General features: G+C 46.3%; 1 protein-coding gene across 1 annotated transcript in view; it reads left to right on the forward strand.

Moving 5' to 3' along the window:
- Positions 1-22,693, forward strand: part of DOCK7 (dedicator of cytokinesis 7) — a 163,241-nt gene that overhangs the window by 12,222 nt on the left and 128,326 nt on the right. Inside the window, exons 5-9 of the mRNA XM_015415227.1 lie at positions 443-528; positions 14,435-14,501; positions 19,201-19,350; positions 21,168-21,248; positions 21,845-22,010. Coding sequence (XP_015270713.1) covers positions 443-528; positions 14,435-14,501; positions 19,201-19,350; positions 21,168-21,248; positions 21,845-22,010 — 550 coding nt within the window. The remainder of the gene's footprint in view (positions 1-442; positions 529-14,434; positions 14,502-19,200; positions 19,351-21,167; positions 21,249-21,844; positions 22,011-22,693) is intronic.

The following is a 22,693-nucleotide window of genomic DNA, read 5'->3' on the forward strand; positions in this document are numbered from 1 at the left end:
TTCAGCAGTTCAAAACCCGAGTTGCCGCATGACGGAATGAGCTCCCGTCTCTAGTTCCAGCTCCTGCCAACCTAGCAGTTCGAAAGCAAGAAATTGCAAGTAGATAAATAGGTACCACTTTGGTGGGAAGGTAACAGCTTTCCGTGCGCCTTGGTGTTTAGTCATGCCAGCCACCTGACCATGGAAATGTCTTTGGACAGTGCTGGCACTTCGACTTTGAAACCGCAACCCTAGAGTCGGACTCGACTGGCTTTTGAGCAAGGGAACCTTTACCTTTACCGATATTTATAGTTGCAGCAAATGCCCTTAAACCCTGATTAAATTGTTCTAATGTCTTGGCGGCGGCGGCGGCGGGGGATTTTGTTTCCTTATGTCAGTCATTTAATAACATGTTTTGTAGAAACACTGCATATATTCATCCTGTGCCTGTGCCCAATTGCAGGAGGAGCCAATAGAAAGGCTGAGTATCCCTGAAGTCCCCAAAGAGCACTTTGGGCAGAGGCTTCTAGTGAAGTGTTTGTCACTAAAGTAAGTAACCAAGATATATATAATGCTTTTAAAATTGGTATTCATATATCTATGTATTCTTAGCTCAAGAAGTTTTAGTGCAGGGGTGTCGAACTCATTTGTTATGAGGGCTGGATCTGACATATAAGAGACCTTGTTTGGCTGGGCCATTTGTGTCATAAAATTTAATACCAGGTACCGGAGATATACACTTTATAAAAAACACAAACACCATTAAAGATTTTTTAAACTCTAAATAAAATATGCTTAAAACACTAGCCCTCTTGCAATATTTTGTTTATTTAACAGTGTCTGAAAACTGACACCTCTTGCTCTAAATAATTGCATCAAAATGTCTGTGCTGCAGGAATCTTGAGTATGCTCTTCAGGTGTGTATTTGTAAGCTGCAAACCTACTTTTGATTTATTGACATTCATTACAGAAATCTCATGCTAAGTGTTCTGAGCCTAGGACCCAGGGGAAAACATGAAATGTGTCATGGGCATGGATGAGGATGAGCTGACAGAGCCTGCAGAAGCCACAGCTGGCCCCTCTGAAGCAGCAGAGGAGGATAGCTGGCAAGTGCCTGTAACAGCAGTCTTCACACCTGGCCCAGATAAGAAGGAAGAACTGTAAGCTGAAAGTCCTCCTGACTCACCCCCATGTGTGACTTGTTTAAGGGAGCGACTGTGACAAAACTTAGCAAGCAGACGAAGAGAGGCCAGGCTACAAGGGAGATGCTCAGCCAGCCCAGAGTTCTAACAGGAGCTCCTTTGGTGTTCACGACTGCAGCCTCGGTGGAGGGTGCCGTGGGGGGAACGATTCCCCGCCTGCCTGCACATCTGTCTTGGCCGCCTCCGACCCCTTCGCACTGGGGTCCGCGGAAGACTCAACAGCAGGATGACTGGACTATGTACAACACTCAGGGCACCCGAGAGGTGTACTCCCGTCGGGGGAGCGGATTACGTGAGAGTCTGTTTGACAAGGGATTGTTCCCGGAGCCGGGGACTACCTCGGAGAAGGGGAGTTCCAAGCAAGACCTCGAGGAGTGGATGTTCGAGCCATCGGGGCCGCGAGGCCACGCAGAGGATGAGGAGGGCACCGGAGCCTTCCAAACGGAAGAGGACTATGACCCACCCCCGGACTATCGACCTCGGGACCCCATCCCGGAGGAAACCACCGGGGAACGACTGGCAGAACTGGAATACTCGGTGAGGGACTTGTTGAGGACATTCCAGGATGTAATGGAAGCTCTGCCGGGAATGATGGACGTTAGAATGGCTAATTTCCTTGACGCACACGCCGCGCAGCAACAAGTTGTCCCTGCACCGGGAGTTCCCGCACCGCAGGTGCCTGCTCAGCCGCCGACGGGACCTCCGCTGCAAGTACCGGGAGTTCCCGCGCCGCAGGTGCCTGTCCAGCCGCCGGCGGGACCGCCTCAGCAAGGGCCTGTGCAACAGCCGATGCCGGGGGGTCCGCCGGGACCGGGTCTGCCGCCACCGATGAGGCCAATGCCAGCGGGGCCACCGGTTGGTCCGGGTCTCCCTCTCAGGGGAGTTCCGGGTCAGCTGGGACCGTTGGTAAGGCCTCCACGGCCCAGACCCAAAGATCTACTGGAGGCTACCTTTGACGGCAACCCAGATGAACTCGCTTTCTTCACGGTGAGAGTGCATAAATTCGTAGAAGAGAGCCGACACCTGTTCCGAAATGAAGCTGGCCTTATTGATGTCATCTCGGCGAGACTGAAAGGAGACGCCGCCACATGGTATGTTGGACTGCACAATGACCGCGGTCCGGAACTTTTGAATTTGCGAGCATTCATGTGGGCGCTGCGGGCGAGGTTTGAAGATGTCAACGCGAGCCAAAGAGCTAAAGCGTTTCTCCGCACCTACCGCCAGAACAAGAAGTCGGTTCGCGAGTACACACTGGAATTCCACAAGCAAGCAGCAAAGCTCCGAGACTACCCTGATCATATATTGGCTGAGATGTATCGATTGGGACTCAACGCAGACATCCGAGAAACGGTTCTGAAGACTGTCAATCCTGTCTCCCTGATGGCCTGGACCCAGGAAGCTGAAAATGCAGAAGATCGGCTCACCACCATCAAACTCGACTTGGCTGCTACGACCAACAGACCCGCCGCTGCCAGTGCCTCCAGACCCAAGACTCAACGCCTGTCGGAATCGGCACGAGAACTACGTATGAAGATGGGGCTCTGTCTCAAGTGCGGGGAGAAGGGGCATTTCGCTGTGGATTGTGGCAGCCGTCAGGTAAAAGACAAGCCGCCTACTCCAAGCCCGAAGACACCGCTGACGGGGAAGAAGGGGATGGCTAAACCGCGTTTCTCCAAAGCTCTGCAGGCGGCCCAAGGCCTGGAGGGAATCGAACCGTCTGCTGCCGAGTCAGAAGAGGAGGTGGTGGCTGAAACGGCGGAAAACGACAACGGCCTGTTGTGAGAGGCGCAAAACGACACGGCCATTCTAGCTCTGCGCCCAAGGTGGTGAGAGAAACCCCTTCCCTGTTTTTCGTGACTGTCTCGTTAATGAATCCGCTCCTGGGGACCCACGTTAGGGTGAGAGCGTTGATTGATTCTGGGTGTGGGAGGGATCTCATCAGCCCTAGAGTGTTATTGGCACTGGAAGCGGGGATAGTCCCCTTGAAGTCTCCCATCATTTTTACCCAAATGGATGGGGCACCCATGGAACCTTGTACACACGAGACTATGGCTTTGCGGTTGGGGGCTGGCGATCATTGGGAATCCAGATCCTTCATTGTTACCCCTAAATCGCAGTTTGACTTAGTACTGGGGAGTCCCTGGTTGTTTACCCATGACCCTTACATCTTGTGGGAAGAAGGGGTTGTCAAATTTGTGTCGGCTAAATGTGTAGATCACTGCTGGTTGGACTCGTGGGGGGACCAGCCGACCGCACAGTTCCCCTGCGGCGCTTTGCAGCCGGAAGAGTTAGCTTCTTTGCCTCGAGAGTATAGAGACTTGGCGAAAGTGTTTGGCGAAGATGAAGCTAACGAATTGCCCCCCCATCGCTCTACTGACTGTGCTATTGAACTTTTGCCTGACTGTAAATTACCTAAAGGTAAAATCTATGCGATGGGGCCGGCTGAGAAAGTTGAACTGCGGAACTTTATTGATAAAAACCTAGCCCGAGGTTTCATTCGCCCGGCTTCCTCCCCTTTCGCCGCGCCTGTACTTTTCCGAAAGAAGAAAGACGGGGGGCTTAGATTGTGCACTGATTATAGGGGTCTGAACGCTGTTTCTTTGTCCAATGCCTACCCCCTCCCGCTAATCAAGGACTTGGTAGCTGAGGCCACCAAGGGCAAAATCTTCTCGAAACTTGACCTCCGAGATGCATATTTCCGTGTGCGCATTCGGGAGGGGGATGAAAGTAAGACTGCATTTAATACCCCTTTGGGGCAGTTTGAGTACCTCGTTATGCCCTTCGGGCTTCAAGGGGCTCCGGGGGTCTTCATGAACCTAATCAATGAGGTCCTACATGAGTTCTTGTTCAAAGGAGTGGTCCTTTACCTTGATGACGTGTTGCTGTACTCTCAGGACCTCCCGTCGCATATTAAATTGGTGCGCCAGGTCCTTAAGCGACTTTATGAACACCACCTGTTTGCAAAGCTGTCAAAATGTGAATTCCACAAGACATGCATTGACTTTTTGGGTTATCGCATCTCTGGGGGGAAGGTGGAAATGGACCCTGCTAAAATACAGGCTGTACTTGACTGGGAACCCCCCAGGACCCGCAAACAATTGCAAATGTTCCTCGGATTCGCCAATTTTTATAGAAATTTCATCCAGAATTTCGCTCAAATTGCCCTTCCTCTGACTGATTTGCTAAAGACCAAGGGGAAGGGGTTTGATGCTACGAAACCAGGCGCCCCGCTTAAATGGTCCCCTGCTTGCGCAGAGGCTTTTGAGAAACTTAAACTGATGTTCACATCTGAGCCAGTGCTAGCGCGCCCTGATGAAACTAAAAAATTCATTGTCCAAACTGATGCCTCGGATGTGGCAATGGGGGCCGCTATTTTGCAAGAAGGGGAAGATGGTCGTTTACACCCCCTCGCATTTGTGTCTAAAAAGTTTTCTGACGCTGAACGAAACTGGGGGATTTGGGAGAAGGAGGCATCAGCGATCCGGCTGGCTCTCTCCACTTGGAGGCAGTGGTTGGAGGGGGCGCAACTGCCATTTGAAGTCTGGACTGACCATAAAAATCTGGAAATGCTGAAATCCCCCCGTTCTCTCAACGCTAAACAACTTCGTTGGGCGGACTTCTTTGCTAAGTTTCGATTCACTCTTCGTCATTTCCCTGGGACGGCTAATTCCCTGGCTGACGCGCTCTCACGCCTCCCACAACATGACAGTCAGCGTGAAATCATCATGGACTCTGTTTTTTCCCCCTCCCACCTGGGGGGGGCTGTGGTCACCCGTGCGCAAGCGCGCTCGATTCCGCGCTCTGATGAAACTTCGCCTTCCCTTTTCCCTGGGGGGGGGGGGGCTGGGTCCAGAAATATATGTCTGCTTTTACTGCTGATGATGATGCCTCCCTGAAAGCGTTGCCAGATTGTGTCCGTAGCCCTGAAGGTCTGATTTATTCTGGAGACAAACTGTATGTGCCTATTTCGATGAGGAGGGAGGTGATGGATTCTGCTCATGGTTCGAAACTGGCAGGGCATTGGAGTTTTGTTAAATCTCTGCAACTCATCCGCAGACAGTTCTGGTGGCCACAGATGCGCAAAGACCTCTTGACTTTTGTTCGGTCCTGCCAAACCTGTGCCTTGACTAAACCCAGAGTGGGCAAGCCTCCTGGTCTTCTGCAGCCACTCCCTACCCCATCGAGACCGTGGGAAGTGGTGTCCATGGACTTTATTACTGACCTCCCTGCGAGCAAAGGGAACACTGTTATTTGGGTGGTTGTTGATTTATTTTCTAAGCAAGCTCATTTTGTGCCTTTTCCTTCCTTGCCTACAGCTCAGAGGTTGGCGAAATCGTTTATGTCTCACGTGGTGAAAATTCATCAATTACCTGCTAAATTAATTTCTGACAGGGGGACCCAATTTGTTTCTAAGTTTTGGAGGGAACTTCTTTCCATTTTAGGGGTGGAACAAGGGCTCAGCAGCGCGTATCATCCTGAGACTGACGGACAAACAGAACGAGTTAATCAGACCCTGGAGCAATATCTTCGTTGTTTTACTAATTATCAACAGAATGATTGGTGTGAATTGTTGCCTCTTGCTGAATATTGTTATAACAATACTGTCCATAGCTCCACGGGCATGTCTCCTTATAAAGCTGTTTCTGGTTACGACAGCCCCCCCTCCCCTTCCTCGAAGGGATGGGGGAACGTCCTGTGGGGGGCGCTGATAAATGGTGTATGTCCTTGCAAAATGCATGGCCTCTGCTATGCCAAACGCTTGACGCAGCCAAGGCTGCTTACAAGACCCAGGCAGACAAGGGTAGGGTGGTGGGGTTTGATCTGAAACCTGGGGATCTTGTGTATGTCTCGACCAAGAACATTAAGATGCTGCGGCCTAGCAGGAAATTGGGGTGGAAGTTCATAGGTCCATTCAAAGTGCGTAAAGTCATAAATGATGTGGCGGTTGATGTTGTTTTGCCTAAGAATTTACGTGCTCTGCATTCTGTTTTTCACATGAGCCTGTTGAAGAAGGATCCTGGCCCGTCTCCCTGGAGACCAGCAGTTACTCCTCCTCCACCTGTCATTTTGGAAGGGGATGAACATTTTGAGATCGCTGATATCCTTGATTGTAAATTGAAACGTGGTAAACTCTGGTACCTTATCGAATGGGTTGATTTCGGTCCCCAGCACCGCGAATGGGTGGAAGAAGGGGATATTCGGGCCCCTTACCTGATCCGTAGTTTCCACAAGAGGTTCCCGGACAAACCGGGAGGTCTCCCGCCCAGCCCGGGAGATCTCCCGCCCGACCCGGGAGGTGTGTTGTAAGTGTATTTTAAGGGGGGCAGTATGTCAGCAAGCTGCCATTCTGTTTTCTGTGACCTCTGTGTACATATCCTTTCCCTGTTGCACCCGGCTTGTTTTCTATCATCCTGCTCCTGCGTTGGAATGCACAAGATAACTGCTGGAGGTTGTGTGGGGGAGAAGATGCTGTAATGCTTGCCTATTGCTTTTCTCATGAGTACTGCACCTGTGTTTTGTCTGATGTTCTGCCTGGTTCCCATGGACTGGGCGCGCAACCGTTTCATTAGCCCGCCAGCGGGAATGCTATTCATTGGATCTGTATCTGTTTGAATTTCCTTTATTATGCTTGACCTAACTGTGTATCCCCAGTTCTAACAAAGAACGTGTTTGAGTATGTCTTCAACGCTTTGAAATAAATTTTGCTTTTCTTGAAAACGTGGATTTATTCTCGATGCTTGGGGATCCAACATATTGTTAGAACTCCCTTTCTCCTATCGTTCCGAATCTGGCAAGATCATGAGCGGAACTGAGGGAAACCTACATAACACGGAGGGCTCTTGCACCTAGACCTTTGGACCCCCTGGCTTTGGACTTGGCTCTGTGTTCCTGGCTCCTGACCCCGGCTTGGTTTTGGACTACATTTCTGATTAGTGATTTGGACTTGGCTCTGTGTTTCTGGCTCCTGACCGTGGCTTGGCTTTTTAGACTTTGCACTGTCTTTTTGGCTCCTGACCTTGGCTTGTTCTGGATGCCCTTTGACTGGCACCCCAGTCCGTGACAGATTGCTTCCACCCCAATGTACTTGCTCCGCAAGATGGGAAAAGGGGCAAGTGGTGGCTTTGAACCTCTGGCAGACCTGCTCAACCAGGTGCAGCACCTCACGCAACTGGTTGTTCACGTGCAACAGCAACACCAAATACAGCAAGCCGCTGCCGCTGTTGTGCCACCCAAATGCTTGGTAAGCCCGTCTGAAAAGTTTGGTGGTAATGTGGAGGACTTTCCGGCCTTTCTGGCACAATGTAAACTCTACATTGAGCTACATGCTAGAGACTTTCCTGACAACAAAACCAAGGTGTGTTCATCATTAGCTTGTTAAAGGGACAGGCAGCCAAATGGGCCACACCCTTACTTGTGGCTTAGTCACCACTGTTGACTGATTATACTGGTTTCCTTGCTCATCAGTCTACCAGCTTTGCTAAACCTCAGCAAGCAGCAGCAGCAAACAGAAAAATCCAGACCCTGAAGCAAGGCAAAGATTCAGTGACTCAGTATTCCACTGAGTTTAAACTGTTGGCTCAAGACCTAGCCTGGAATTAGACTGCACTCATGGACCAATATATGGAGGGCCTGGCAGACGAGGTCCTGGATGAATTGGCAAGGGTGGAATGACCTCCCACACTGCAAGGACTAATCACCCTGTGCCTCCGCATTGATGGCCATCTGGAAAGTCGATGCCAAGCCCGAAGTAGCAGTCGCCTGCTGCCCGTTTCCCACTGCCTGGCTCCCTTGCCATTCCCGGCCACCTCCAACACCAGAGGAGAGAAGTGCGAACCCATGCAACTGGGAGCTGCATGACTTCGCCTGACCCCCGAGGAGAAGGCAAGATGCCGGTCTCAAAACCTCTGCCTCTACTGTGGCAGGGAGGGGCATTTCTTGGCCAGCTGCCCTGCAAAACGGCCCCGCCTCAGCCCACCGCTGCTCAAACCAAACAAACAGCCCCAAGCTTGAACGGACCCTCTGGCCTGGGGCTTTTAGCTGGGTCCTCTGAACTCCGTGCCCAGGACCACAGCCCGTTCCTAGTCCCTGTCAAGCTTCAAATACCAGATGGGCGCTGGTTGCTGGTGTATGCCATGCTGGACTCGGGAGCAGCCTGGTGCTTCATAGACACCACCTTTGTCAAACAGCACCAGATCCTGGTACAGACCAAGGAGATGCCAACGCTGGTAGAGGCTATCGATAGGCGCCTCCTCCGCTCGGGCCCAGTAGATGTGCCCCGTCAACCTCCAGATCCACCAGCATCAAGAGCAAGTCCAATTTGATGTTGCACGGATGCCTCGCTTCCACTCATCCTGGGTCTGACTGGGCTCGGCATGAGCTACGCTTTCAAGAACCATGCCCCCACCTGGATCCACCCTCTACGCTTGTGGCTGCCACCACATTTGGCAGTCCTCAGCTCCCTTAGAAATACGTGGACTTTGCGGATGTCTTTGAGGAGAAGGGGGCCAATCAACTTCCCCCTCACCGACCATATGATTGTGCTATCAACTTGGTGCCTGGGGCACCTCTGTCGGTGGGGCACCGTTCTTCGGGACTTTCTGGCTAAGATCTTGAAGCGCGGCCTCATCCGGCCCTCCATGTCTCCCTTGTCAGCTCCAGTCCTCTTCGTCAAGAAGAAAAGTTAAGCGCTTCGGCTCTGCAACGACTACAGGGCACTCAACAAAATCACCGTCAGAGACCGGTACCCCCTCCCATTGATCCCTGAACTCCTGGATTGCCTTAAATGGGCCCAGATCTACACCAAACTGGAGCTCCGTGGCATGTACAACCTGGTGTGTATACAGCTGGGGGACGAGTGGAAGTCAGCATTTGGGTCTCATTATGGCCAAGACGGGTACCTGGTGATGCTGTTTGGCTTGACCAACGCTCCCGCCGTCTTCCAGCGATTAATGAATGACCTCTTTCGGGACCTGCTCAACCGGTTTGTCATCATTTACCTTGATGACATTCTAATTTACTCACACACTCCCGCCCAACATGCAAACCATGTGTGTCAGGTCCTACAATGCTTATGGGACTAGGCCTCTACGCCAAACTAGAAAAATTTGATTTCGACCTGCACTTGGTCAAGTTTCTTGGGCACACAGTATCCCCGCAAGGCATCCTGATGGACCTGAAAAAGGTCGAAGCTGTTCTGACCTAGCAGACCCTGAAGAACCGCAAATACCTGCAGTGCTTTCTCGGGTTCGCTAATTACTATAGGCAGTTCATTCCAGCCTGTGCTTCCTTGACCACCCTGCTGACTCAACTTCTCCAACCCAAAGAACCCTTCCGCTGGACTGCAGAAGCCAACCAGGCATTCTCTACCTTGAAGACACACTTTGTGACGGGGCCACTCTTACGGTATCCCGACCCTCAGCTACCCTTCACGGTGGAGACAGACGCCTCTAGTGTAGCTATTGGGGTAGTGCTGTCCCAGCGTGATACAGCATCCCAGCTGCTGCAGCCTCGTGCATACTACTCGCGCCAGTTAACAGCTGCCGAACAGAACTACACGATCTGGGAAAGAGAGCTGCTGGCCATCAAGGCAGCCTTCGAGGCTTGGAGACACCACCTCGAAGGAGCATCATTGAATCCAGGTCTTTCTGATATTAACACTCTCTGATACTAGCACTCTTCCTTCTATTGTGCACTGGCTCTGTGCTGATGCTATAGAAAATATTTTAGGCAAGCTGATTTTAGGTTTGCCAGCTTGAGGTAGTACTTTTAAGAGTTTTATCAGTGGCCTTGGTGGAGATACATATTTCATACATAGCAGCACCTTGCAAAAAACATGATATAGAAGAAACGCATTTCATGATGGGAACTACTTCACTGATGGCAAAGCACTGTGTGTGCCTTTGTTCCTAACAAAAGCACAGTTGTTTTCTTTTGTGTACATTTTGCCTTGGACTGTTCTGCATTCTGTTTTATTCTACAAAGGGATATTGGTTACTGTCCCCCACCCCCCAGAAAAACTTTCAGCCTTTTAAGATATAGGTTTGCAACTTCAAATCAGACATCTGACAGGTAGGCCAAAACTGAGGCTTGAAAACCATGACTGTGTCTCTTTAAGACTTGAGACTTTGGACAGTTAGCAAGCTTTCACTAGGGATAACAGAAACCTGTTAAACAAGTTTAATGAAGTGGAGCTCCTGAATGTAGGGTTACCTGTAGCTGGTTCATTGCCTATAACTCTTCTCTAATAACACGAGGTAAAATTTTACTGGTATTCCCTTAGAGAAATAAAGCACAAAACTGATTTTCCACATGGCTGTATTCATCTTCTTTGTCCTCAGTTAGGTCAACCCTTCTTGTTAGGGAACTCCAGTTAGACTAGAGTGCCTCTCATAACTGAGATATATGTTCAACATCTCCTGGAGGGAGGACACTTTAAACCCCAGCACTAATACAGATGATTTTGTGGCCTTTTCTTTTACAAGGTGCTTTAAGACCCTGTACTAAGATGCACTGATGGCATATCTGTCCCGAAATGAAGAGCTATATAGATATGAGTTACTTCAGTTAATTGAGACTGTCCTTATACAGACCTCTCTCTATATTAGATCTGAGAAAATCTGGCTTACATTTAATGTTCACTGTGTTCACATATATCTTCCTGTGCTGTTTGAAAAAGAACTCAGAATTGTGTTAGGTACCTAATGTTACAAATTACAGGGTACAGGCTTTGAACAAATACATTTGAAGAATTAGAGGACCCACATTTTTGGTAACTAAAATCTATACTGATCAGGAGTCAAGGTGCTACTTTTAAGCATGCACACTACTAGCAATTTTTTGTTAGTATTTTATTGCTTTCTGAAACATTCATCCTGCTTTTCAACAATGTGACCAAAGTGGTCAACAATACATCACATAAAATATAACAGCTTAACAATTATCATGAAAATTTCGAGAACAAACAGCAAGACATAACAGAGCCATGTATGTCAACTGATTTTGATGTTTTCTATGAATGTCAACAGATGGTAAAGAACAGTATATTGGAACAGAGAATCAGCCATTTGAGGACAGCCAGAGGCATATCAAATTATTTCTATTGTTCTGCCCTGTACCACAATCTGCCTGACTATCACAGTGGGGTCAAAATCTATAAAGTAACCTTGGTACACTGCCAGACTTCTCAGGTATACAGGGAATTGATTTCTGTGAATCCACATAGAAAGAACAAAAGAGCTTCAATATTAATGGGAGAGCATGCCTGGTAACAAACATGACTTAGCAGTACTTGTATGGACAATCAAACTGCAAAAAGTATTTTATTTAAAGACATAAGCTACGTGGTATCTTGTATATATAATTCCCGTACGTATTGGCCATTTCCAGCTTTCCCATTGGCTGTTCAGTGCGCTCCATCAGCCATTGACCCATCAACTGCCACTCAAGAGTACTCGCGTGCCATTGGCTGGGTGCTGGGTCTACTCTTCTCCCCCACCCACTGCCAGCTTGGACACTCTTCTCACACAGAATAAACAGCCAAACGGCTGTCTCTCCTGATGAAGACATTTCTCCTTCTTGGCTCCTGTGGGACTAGCTTTTCCCTCAGTGGCTGTTGCTAGGCAACCATGCTTGGTTCTTTCAGTAAAAAGGCAAAGGCTGGCGGCGCTTTTCAGGCCTTTGTGGGGAACTCATTGGGACCAGTCCTGACTATGGTTGCCAGCTCCAGGTTGGGAAATTCCTGGATATTCTGTGGTGGAGTCTACGGAAGCCAGAATTTGGGGAGGGGAGAGGCCTCAACTGAATAGAATGCCACAGAGCCCACCCTCCAAAGCAGTTATTTTCTCCAAGGGGGGAGAGATCTGTTGTCTGGAATTCAGTTGTGATATCTGGCGATCTTCAGGCTCCACCTGGAGGTTGGCTACCCTAGGTGTAGCAGTTAGTGCTTTAGAGCAGGGTCTGCCAGACCCAGGTTCTTGCTGTGGAAGTTGAGTGGGTGATTTCGGACCAGTCACAGACTTTCAGCCTAATCTACCTCACTGGGTAGTTGTGCAGATCAAAAGGAGAGGAGAATGATGTAAGCTGCTTTGATCTCAAGTGCAGAGAAAGACCGTACCTTTCCTCCTCGGGGACCATTGGTGCCAATCTCCAGGTGAGGGCTGGAGATCACTCAGAATTAAAACTGCTCTCTAGATGGCTCCCCTGTAAAAAAATGGCTGCTTTTCTGGGTGGACTCTGTGTCATTATACCCTGCTGAGGTCGCTTCCCTCCTGCTTGGGTCCCCACTGTGAAGAGAAACTGTAGTTTTCCTATGTAGAGGCTACAGGAAGGGGGGAAGAGATGAAACCTAAAGTAAGAGGGGCAGATAACAGTATGTTGATGGTTGGCTGGGAAGGAAATAGGGTTGCCACTTCCGGGTTGGGAAATTCCTGGAGATTTGAGGGGTAGAGCCTGGAGAGAGTGGGGTTTGAGGAGAGGTGGGACCTCAGACAGTTACAAAGCCATAGACTCCACCCTCCAAACCAGCCATTTCCTCCCGGGGAACCATTGTTGCCAATCTCCAGGGGAGGGATGGAGATCCTTCCAAATTACAACTTCTCTTCAGATGGCAGAGATCAGTTCCCCTGGAGAAAATGGTAAGCTCTGTGTCATTATACCCTGCCAAGGTCACCAAAGCAAATTGACACTGAGTGCCTAAGGCCAGGGCACCCGCCCAGAGCTTCTTTCTAGATCTTGTTGTATTTATTTCCACAATGGGCCTTATTCCTAGTTTGAAATAAAATGTGAGTCCAATGGCTTAAAGACTAAATAGCCACTGGACTCCTGTTTTACTTTCCTGCTTCAGAATAACTTGACTATCTACCTGGAATCTTCATCATGATATTTGAAAGAAAGGAAATTTCTGAAAATAATACAAGGCAAAAAAGTAGTGGAAAAAAGGTCCCTACACTGCTTCGCATGTTGTTTTGCCAAGACAGAGTTCAAATTTACATGCTTTCAAGCATTTGTTGGTTTCATGCCATTTTCAAGGATTTGATATTGGGGGGGGGGGGGAGAAGATCGCTTAATGCCATAGTTTCCAGGTAGAGTACAGTGAAGCAAAGAAAGCTGGTAGGGCAAACCTTGCACCAACTGGGAATCTTTTCAGATCAAATAGAATTAACCCTGGTTGTATCTCATGGAGACTGAAAGTGTGTCCTGTTGGGATTGATAAAAACAAGGCTTTTTGGCCAAAGAAAAGACTGGAATAGCTTGTGTAGGAGAGGAAAGAAAATAGAACTAATAGAAAGGTTTCTTTACCCTGTTACATGAATTGAAAACTGATCGTGCAGAGGACAGTAAACAAAATGGGTTTCATTGTGGTATTCCCTTGCTGATTGCTCTTTTGGCCTTTAAAATGCAGAGCTAGTTTTAGCTGACCAAAATTTAGAACTCTGCCATTTCCCATCACATTATCCTTCAAAAGGGCAGAAAGGAACAGTTGTTGGAATGAGTGAAACTTGCTTTTGATTAAAAGTAGTTTGCCAGTCTCTGCTAATAGAATATCAGTAATCATCTTTGAGCATGTGTGGTAAAAGAGGGTTTGAGTTTTGTAATTCTCTGGCATGTCTTTTACTGTTTAGGTTAGGTTAGGAAAAATGGCTATAATGACTGCACTCATGTAGAAGGTATTCACATTCATTTCCCTGTAATGTAATTTAATTCACAATTAGCAGGTTTTCATAGTTCTGTTTAAACTAGATAAACCTCTTTGTGATCAGTACCCTACTGTTAGATGCTTAATCTTAAAAATATCATTTATTTCAGCAAAATTTAGGTGCACAAAATAGGTTCATGGTGAGGCTTTGGGAAAGTTTATTGTAGAAGTTTTTTTATTTACAGCTTAGAATTAAATCTTGCTTATTTCACTATAAATTACTTTCTCAAGTAAATTACTTTCTCAAGTAACAGCTTCAATTGCATTAGGTTAGTTTAGGAGTTTCTGACACCATGTTATCTAGACAATATTACACCATTACTTTGAAACGATGCTATAGTTTGTTCTTCCACTTTAAAATATTTCATGTTTCAGATACTACAAAGCTGTGTATAAACATTTAGGCTACAAAATTTAAGAAACGTGATCCCACTGCTGTTTTTCTGTTGTAGTAGTGTTACTTCAAAGATCAAAGGTACTTGCTGCCATTTTGTTTTTGGTTGCAGTTTGATGTTTTCAATTTTATATAAAATTTTTAATTTTTTCTCTCCATTTAAAGATTTGAAATTGAAATAGAGCCAATTTTTGCAAGTTTGGCATTGTATGATGCAAAAGAAAAGAAAAAGGTAAGTTATTTATAACATTTATGTGTTTGTTTACAGGGCGTGAACTACAGTAAGAGTTCTATGTTCTGTTTTCAGCCCCAAAGCTCAAGAGTCACATCAACATGTTAGGAAGTAGCACAAAATGATCTGGATGGAAAATAAGAGAGCTTGAAGGCAAAAGTATGCAATCTGGGCATTTCGAGCCTTGAAGGGATAAAACTATATATGTAAGACAAAGATCAGTGCACAAAAACTGGGGTCATTTAGGGTATTTATAACCTATGCATAGAAGATAGAATTTCCCTCACTTTTGTTTTTCTTTTAACCTATAAAATATAATTTCAGAATTTCAGCAAATTAAATTAATATGAGATGATTCACTCAGACAAAATAGAAATAAAAGAACATCAGTCTGTTCTCATTGGTTAGGTCTTGCAACCCAAGCAAATAGATTTCCCATGCAACACCTTTTACTACAACTTCTTGAATATTTCAGTTTTTTCTGTGAAATACATTTTAAATATAATGTAATCTCTTGTATAAGATGCCTGTTAAATTGGTAAAATGCACGCTGTGTTTTATTGTTCTGAGAAGTTAGTGTGTTTTATTTTTAAATCTAGAAGTGGTCAGTGTCCTCTGGTTGTGGTATAACGGCAGTTCATAAAGTTTGCTTTTCTGTCACTTCATGGGCATATGAACTATCGCTTTGTTTCATTCCTAATATAGGAATTCCTGCATTGTTCTGTATTAATAATTTCAAGGCAGTTTCTTGGGCTGTGACCATCTCACCTGATGTTTTATCCTTCCTCCATGCTGCTGCAGAGTGCTGCAGTCTGGTAATGGCAACAAGCGTGTCCTGGGAAGGGAAGAGTAAAGGAAGTCATCTGCTTCAGCAAGAATGACTATCTGCAAGGGTTAGCTGAGTTAAACAGGATTATGAGCTTTCTGGTCCCCTGATCAGGAAAGAGGTGATGCCTTCCTTCCCCATTGCCCTTCCCTCCTATCCTAGCCAGCCTCCCACCTCTTCAGCTAGGGCTGCTAGTGCCCTCATCATTTTACCACTTCCTGTCAAGTGGTGCTAAGTGGCTTCGGCAGTTGCAAAAAACAGTGACAGTGTTGGCAGCACATTTGCCATTTGGAACAATTAATAGATATTTTCAGTGTGTTTTCTGGCCTAGATAAGCGAGAGAAAAGTAATGGGAATGGGTAGGATGGTATATGCTAGTGATTCTTAATGAGGGGCATGCAACCTCCTATGGCAATTTACAAATCTTGGGGCAGGTTTCAAATGGGGGGGCTAATGGGGTTATCTGGGATCGTAGGCAGCCCCATCTTCCCACTTGCAATAGCTTGTGACAGCCAGCAGAGGAAAGCTGTTTGTTAATACTAACCCTGCTTAGATGTCTCAGCGGGCCCAGACCCAAAGCAAATAAGAATCAAACCTAACATTAAGGTGTTAGATCAGTGGTACTCACTCTGCAGCTTGTGGAGAGCTAAATTCACAATTACTGTCAACCAGAAGAGCCACATAACAACTGTATGCCTTGTGTGCCACCCCACCAAGCACACAGTACAATAAAATGTAGTTTGTAGTCAACACAATAAAAGTACTTGAATATGAGAGATAACAATATTAACTATAACCTTTTTTAGTTACTAGATTACTTTTGAGCATGTAAGGTTGTGGTCTTCCCACCATTGTTGAACCTTAGCCAGTCCCTGTGTATCTGGAGTGAGATGAAAGGCCTCCTCTCTGCCTTTTTGCTCTCGCCTCAGAATGAGAAACAAGGCTCCCAGAGAGAAAGGGGAGTAAACCCCCCCAATGGCCAACTTGCTCTTGCTGGGTGGCTGGAGTGATGGTGGTGGTAGTCAATGTTCCCTCTAAGCCGTGAGCAAAAATTCTACTTTGTGAGCTACTTGCATTAAAATTGTGAGTGAGTGATTTGGCTACTGCCTAAATTAGTTTGCTGTGGAGCCATTCTCCCTGAGCTAAGACAAAAATGTGTGAGCTGGAGGCTAAAAAACTGTCAGCTAGCTCACACTAACTCAGCTTAGAGAGAACACTGGTGGTAGTGCCTTTACTTTACCTTCTCTGTGGCCAGCTTGCAGCTTCCCGAGTCCTGGGATGAAAATGTAGAGGCTGCAATGAAGGGTGAGGGGTTGTTGGAGAGAATGAACCATTTACCTACATCCCTGGTATGAGGCCTACAGTTTAAGGAGGCTCACTGCTTACCTAGCCTCTAGTCCCCGTAGCAGCAGTTGTTTTCAAGGAGGGAACCATCTGCCCACTGCAATTGGCCTTGTGTGTCATACTGGAGCTCAGAGCTCAGAATTCCAGATGACAAGTCAAAGAGCTACATGTGGCTCCTGAGCCACTGAGTACTGAGTTAGATGATGGACATAGGCACAAGGATCGCATTGAATGTATATGTGAGATCTATGGGGTGTATGCATGTAGCATAAGTATGCATAAATCTGCCTTATTTGAAGTGCTACTTTTATATCCTAATATTTAGTTTGGGCTCAGAGCCTTTGATAATTATGTGTGTTTGGAATAGGGTTGCTAATCCGGGAGGGGAAATTCCTGGAGATTTGGGGGTGGAGTCTGGGAATGGCAGGCTTTAGGGAAGGAAGGGACCTCAATGAAGTATAATGCTATAGAGTCCACCCTCCAAAGCAGCCATTTTATCCAGGGGAATTCATCTGTGTTGTCTGGAGATGAGTTGTGATTCCGGGAGATCTCCCAAGCCCCACCTCGAGAGTGGCAACCCTGGTTTGGAGGGAGGTAGACATCTAAGAACCATTAATATATGCTTCCATCATTATGGGTCTCCTCTGTATTTTCTCAGATTGCAAAAGATAGCACAGCATTAAAACAGCATAGAATTAAGATGGTGGGAGGGCCTTGTAGTTGTAGATTTCACTGGGCATGTAGATTTGGTGTGAGGAATGGAATTCTAGAGTGTGAACAAAAAACCCTGTGTTAACATCATATTTGTTTGATTAACTATTCAGAGGATGCAAGCCTTAGCATTTAGCTGAACAGCTTGCTATGCTCTCCTCTGGTGACCAATGTTCCCTCTAAGCTGTGGAGTCTCATGAGCAAAAATTCTACTTTGTGAGCAACTGGCATTAAAGTTATGAGCGAGCGATTTGGCTACTGCATAAATTAGTTTGCTCTGGAGCCCTTCTTCCTGAGCTAAGACAAAAAATCTGTGAGTCGGAGGCTAAAAAACTGTGAACGAGCTCACACTAACTCACCTTAAAGGGAACACTGCTGGTGACTGATAGTATCAACAGTTGCAGTGGGAAGAGGCAAATGGGACTCCTTATCTATATTTGGGGTAGAAGATATATTAGATATAATTGTTCCATTACCATTGTTCCCGCTAAACTGAGTTAGTGTGAGTTAGCTCACAGTTTTTTAGCCTCCAGCTCACAGATTTTTGTCTTAGCTCAGGGAGGAGGGCTCCAGAGCCAACTAATTGATGCAGGAGCCAAATCGCTCGCTCACAGCTCTTATGCCAGTAGCTCACAAAGTAGAATTTTTGCTCACGAGACTCCACAGCTTAGAGGGAGCATTGTTTTTCTGTTATGGTTTGGTTGTATCAAATGGAGATCTGCTTGCAAAATGGTATTTTCCTGCTTCCCCCCCCCCTCACTGCAGCCCACTCTCCCCCTCAACACAGCATCTGGGGTTCAGGGGACTCGCAGGAACAGTAGTCACAGTGTGTGTGGAGAGCATAGTCTGCAGGGAGACAAAGGAACTGGCAAGCAATGCCTTCCTGTTCTTCTGTGGGCAGAAGTGGCCTTCTGCTAGAAGAAAATAAGCATTAGACAATAATAATAATATCTTTCAATTATTAATCGCTCAATCCTGCAGAGCTGCTGGCTCTGAGCGATTTATAGTTACACATATTAACAAGGGACTAACAATGATTCGTAGGGGGTAAGAGAGGACAACATATAAATCTTATTAAGTTGCACACATTTGCAGCTGACAGGGTTTTTGTTCAGCTGTAGACTTAGATGTGTTCCAGACGGCATTCACTCGGCTTGACTTGATGACGTCAGTTTTTCCAGGACTGCTTCGAGTCACAGCATCGCACTGCCACCGCCTGGCCGGATTGGCCCATCACAGGCTTCTTAATGCCGAAGAGATCTTTCCAGGCTTCCGAGCTGGACATTCCGTTTCGCCGGCTAACACCTCCCCCCACCGGGGGGGTTTAGTGTGCCCACCCTCTCTAAGGAGTGGTACCCATTTTATCTACTCGCCGAAGCTTTCGAACCGCTGGGTGGATGGCGAGCTGGGGACGAGGCTGGTAGCTCACACCAGCACGGGCTAGAACTGACAGCAGTTCTGTTCAGTTCAGATGTTACTGTAACCAGAGGATAAATCCTCTGTGCCACCGCTCCAAACCATTCTGGGTTGTACTTCGTTTAAGTCCCAACAAACAATCTGCTAAATACAGATTCGTATGTCTTGTTTGGTATGTATTTGAAAACAAAAAAGAGAAGTCATGTTGGTGCATTTTACGTGACTTGTGAGAAAGCTCTTTCCTGCTGTTTCTGCCAGTTTTCCAGTATTTTTGTGGAATGTTAGGCATGTTTGGTTGTAAGTGAAATGAATTGCTCTAACATTTTCAAATCATGTATTTTATTAGTTATTCAGGAGTTTGACACCTATACAAATCTGCAACTAACTGATACATTCTTTCAGATTTCAGAAAACTTTTACTTTGATTTAAACTCAGAACAAATGAAAAGCATGTTGCGTCCTCATGTACCGCCTGCTGCCATAACAACGTTGGCCCGGTCAGCCATCTTTTCTATTACCTATCCCTCTCAAGATGTTTTCCTGGTAATAAAGGTAAGAGGTTCTATTTCCGTTTGTACAATATAGATATTATTGGATAGACAAATGTTTTTAATGTATCAGTAAGGCCTGACAGTAAGGACAAACATTATGCTCCAGTGCCTTACTAATTAAAAGTTTTAGAATACATGGGACATTTTAAAATAAAAATGTTGCCTGAATAGAAGGAATAATTAAAAAAACCAAACCCCTCTTATATAGAATTTGAAGGGACCTTTATCATCTTAATGCAGGAAATAGAAAGCTAGAGCATTCTAAGCAGATGGTTGTCCAGACTCTGTTTCAAGACTACCAGTGAGGAAGAGCCTCATAATTGATTCCGTTGTCAATCTGCTCTTACTATTAAGAAATTATGTTAATATTCAGCCACAGTTTGCTACCCTCCTGTAATGATAGCACCTAACCTTCTGGATTAGCAGAGAACAAGTCTTTGCCTTCTTCTCCAGTGGTCCAGGAATGGGACATTCCTTACTCCTAGGATTAGGCTCCTCCTCCTGAAACAGGGTCAGTCTTGCTGATTGATGCAGATGGGGAAGTGGCCTATCCCCTGGAGCCACCTCAGTCATCTCCAAGCCATAAAGTCCCCCTCAGTCTGGTTTCACTGGAAGATACACTTCTCAACCGTAATCAACATGGTTGCACTAAGCATAAACATATAATCCTTAACTGTGTAGAATCCATATGAATGCAGTCACTGAAGTCCCCTGCACCCTGTTCACCTAAAAGCCGGTAAGTGAAGTCAAATCTTCCGTTACACGTGACAGCCCTTCTGGTATTAGAAAAGTGTGATCTGTATTCACATTCTGTGGCCTGGTTTGAAATTAGTATGTGATTTTACAGCTAATTAATGTTAATAAGAGATGAAGAAAAATAAATAACAATCTGGAAGAATTATGAATGTATTTGGTCTACTGTATATGGCTTTCTGTCCTTCCCTTTCCCTTTTAAATCTTACTTCGAATTTGTACATTATAGTAATACTGTTCATTTGTAAAAAAGTTTTCTATATAGGAACATACTCAAAGTGCTGTTCAAGTAATAAAATCAGTCAACAGTAACGTACATCAGAATAAAATGGTTATTCCGAAACAAAGTAAAAGCAAAATGCAGTCATCAGCATCTCCTCCCTTACTCTGAGTCGCCAAAAAAGCCCTGCCAAGAAGCCATATTTTCACAAGATGATAGAGAGAATAGTGAGATAGCAAGGTGCGTCTTCCAGGGTCAGGCATTCCGGTGAATCAGTACAATTGCACCAGAAGTCGTGTTCTGGGTCACACCAATTCAATCACTGTAAAAAAAAAAACGTGAAGTCCAGCCCTCCTGCAGAATTTAGCTGAAGTCTTGGACCTGCAGTTGAATTGCAGGCAGAAATATGTGGTTGGATCCAGAGAACAGTGAGTGGAGCCCTACTTGTGGAATAGATCCTTCCTGTCTTCTGCAGCCCCTGGGCAACCCAAAAAACTGCTTCTAAAGGTCAGGTGACCCTTAGAAATGGTGTGGGCTGTAGCACAAGGCTTAGGGAGTTTTGTAGTTTGAGTGGGAAATGGCAAAAAATTGCAGATCCCTACTTGGAAGCAGAAGTGTTTTCTTTTCGTGCAAGGGTACTTTTAAGATCCAGCCGAGAGATCTTACTTGTATATGTTTGACTGAAACTTCTTTCCCCCTTTTTATGGCAGTGTATTATACAATACAACTGGTTTTCCCAACCTTGTTGACAAAAACTGTTTAACCTTCATTAAACAATTGGTTTGTGAGTGTGTATGCAGTATATGGCTCCCGTGTTACTTATCTTTTTTAATCCCTCTCCATAGCTGGAAAAGGTGTTGCAGCAGGGAGATATTGGGGAGTGTGCAGAGCCATATATGATTTTAAAAGAAGCAGATGCTGCTAAGGTAATTCTTAAATATTTTTAAGCTCAATGACCTTTTTAGATAATTGTAATTGTTAGCCACTCTGGTGCAGTAGACAGAGTATTGACTTCAGATTGACATGCTGTTCTGCTGTTCAGCTGTGCAGCTTGCTGAGTGGTTGTGTTTAAGTGCTGTCTCTCAGCTTGACCTATGGGTGCGAGTAAGAAATAGGATCCAGTGATATCCTCCCTGAATACTTGACACAAGGCTGGAAAGGATTCTATATAAATAATAGTAAGATTTGAGTGTACTTTCTCTTTTGTTCTAAAGCAGCACATTATGAGCCCTTATAGCTGTCAAACAGCTTGGAATAATTGGGGGAGATACTTGGAGGAAATCCCTAGAGTTCTGTTATGGCTCAGTTACAGATTCTGGGTCTCTTTCACTCACATGAAAATGAAAACAAAGCATTGTGTTTGAGCTAAAAAATGTCTTGGGTTGGAGGAGTACACTTTGCAATGGAGGACTGCTCACTATAAGCAGAAGAAAAGCAGAGGATCAAGGCCACTGTTCTTAACACTGTTAATATTTCAGTTCTTAAAAAAAAAATTTATGTGCATTCGAATTTGCTTATGCAGAACAAGGAAAAACTGGAGAAACTGAAAAGCCAAGGAGAACAATTTTGCCAAAGGCTTGGCAAATATCGAATGCCTTTTGCATGGACAGCCATTCACTTAATGAACATAGTCAGCAGCGCGGGAAGTTTGGAGAGAGATTCAACAGAACTAGAAATTGCTGCAGGAGGTTGGTATCAAGCATGCTCACAGAAAAATCCAAAATAGATCTTAGACTGTTAAGAATTGTGGAGTAAGACATAGTTGAAATGGTCAGAGGTGCTCATAGTGTAGTATAGTGCTCCTAAATCAAAATGTGCCTGCATTTGGAATGCAACTTGTTGCTAAAATCAGCCTCCTTTTTAGTGGACTGTAAGGTAGTGAATGGAGCACTGAAGCACATACAGAAATTGGCCCTCGCCCTGATTTATCAACCTTTTAAAGTTTTTTTTAAAATGATATTAACCAGGGGTCTTTTCGACCCGGAGCCGTCCGGAGCGCCGCTCCAGCAGCCCGCGTGGCAGCAAGCCCCGCCCTCGGGTCCCCCGAGCCCTGTCCCTGGGTCCCCCGAGCCCCTGCAGGAGCACTACGGATCGGAGGAGGCCTGGAGAGCCCCGTCCCCGGGTCCCTCGAGCCTGCGAGAGAGCGCTGCAGCTCGGGGGAGGCCTGGAGAGCCTCACCCCCGGGTCCCCCGAGCCTCCTCTTTGCTCCCTGGGGCAGCTGCGCTTCGGTGCGAGCCCCAGGCAGGTGGCGACGGGCCTCCTCTTTGCTCCCTGGGGCCGCTGCGCTTTGGCGCGAGCCCCAGGGAGCACAGAAGAGGCCCGTCATCATCGGCTCCCTGGGGCTCCCGCCGGGGCCCAGCCGCCCCCGGGG

This window comes from Gekko japonicus, unplaced genomic scaffold, assembly GCF_001447785.1.
Source record: "Gekko japonicus isolate JY-2015 unplaced genomic scaffold, Gekko_japonicus_V1.1 scaffold199, whole genome shotgun sequence".
Lineage (NCBI taxonomy): Eukaryota > Metazoa > Chordata > Lepidosauria > Squamata > Gekkonidae > Gekko > Gekko japonicus.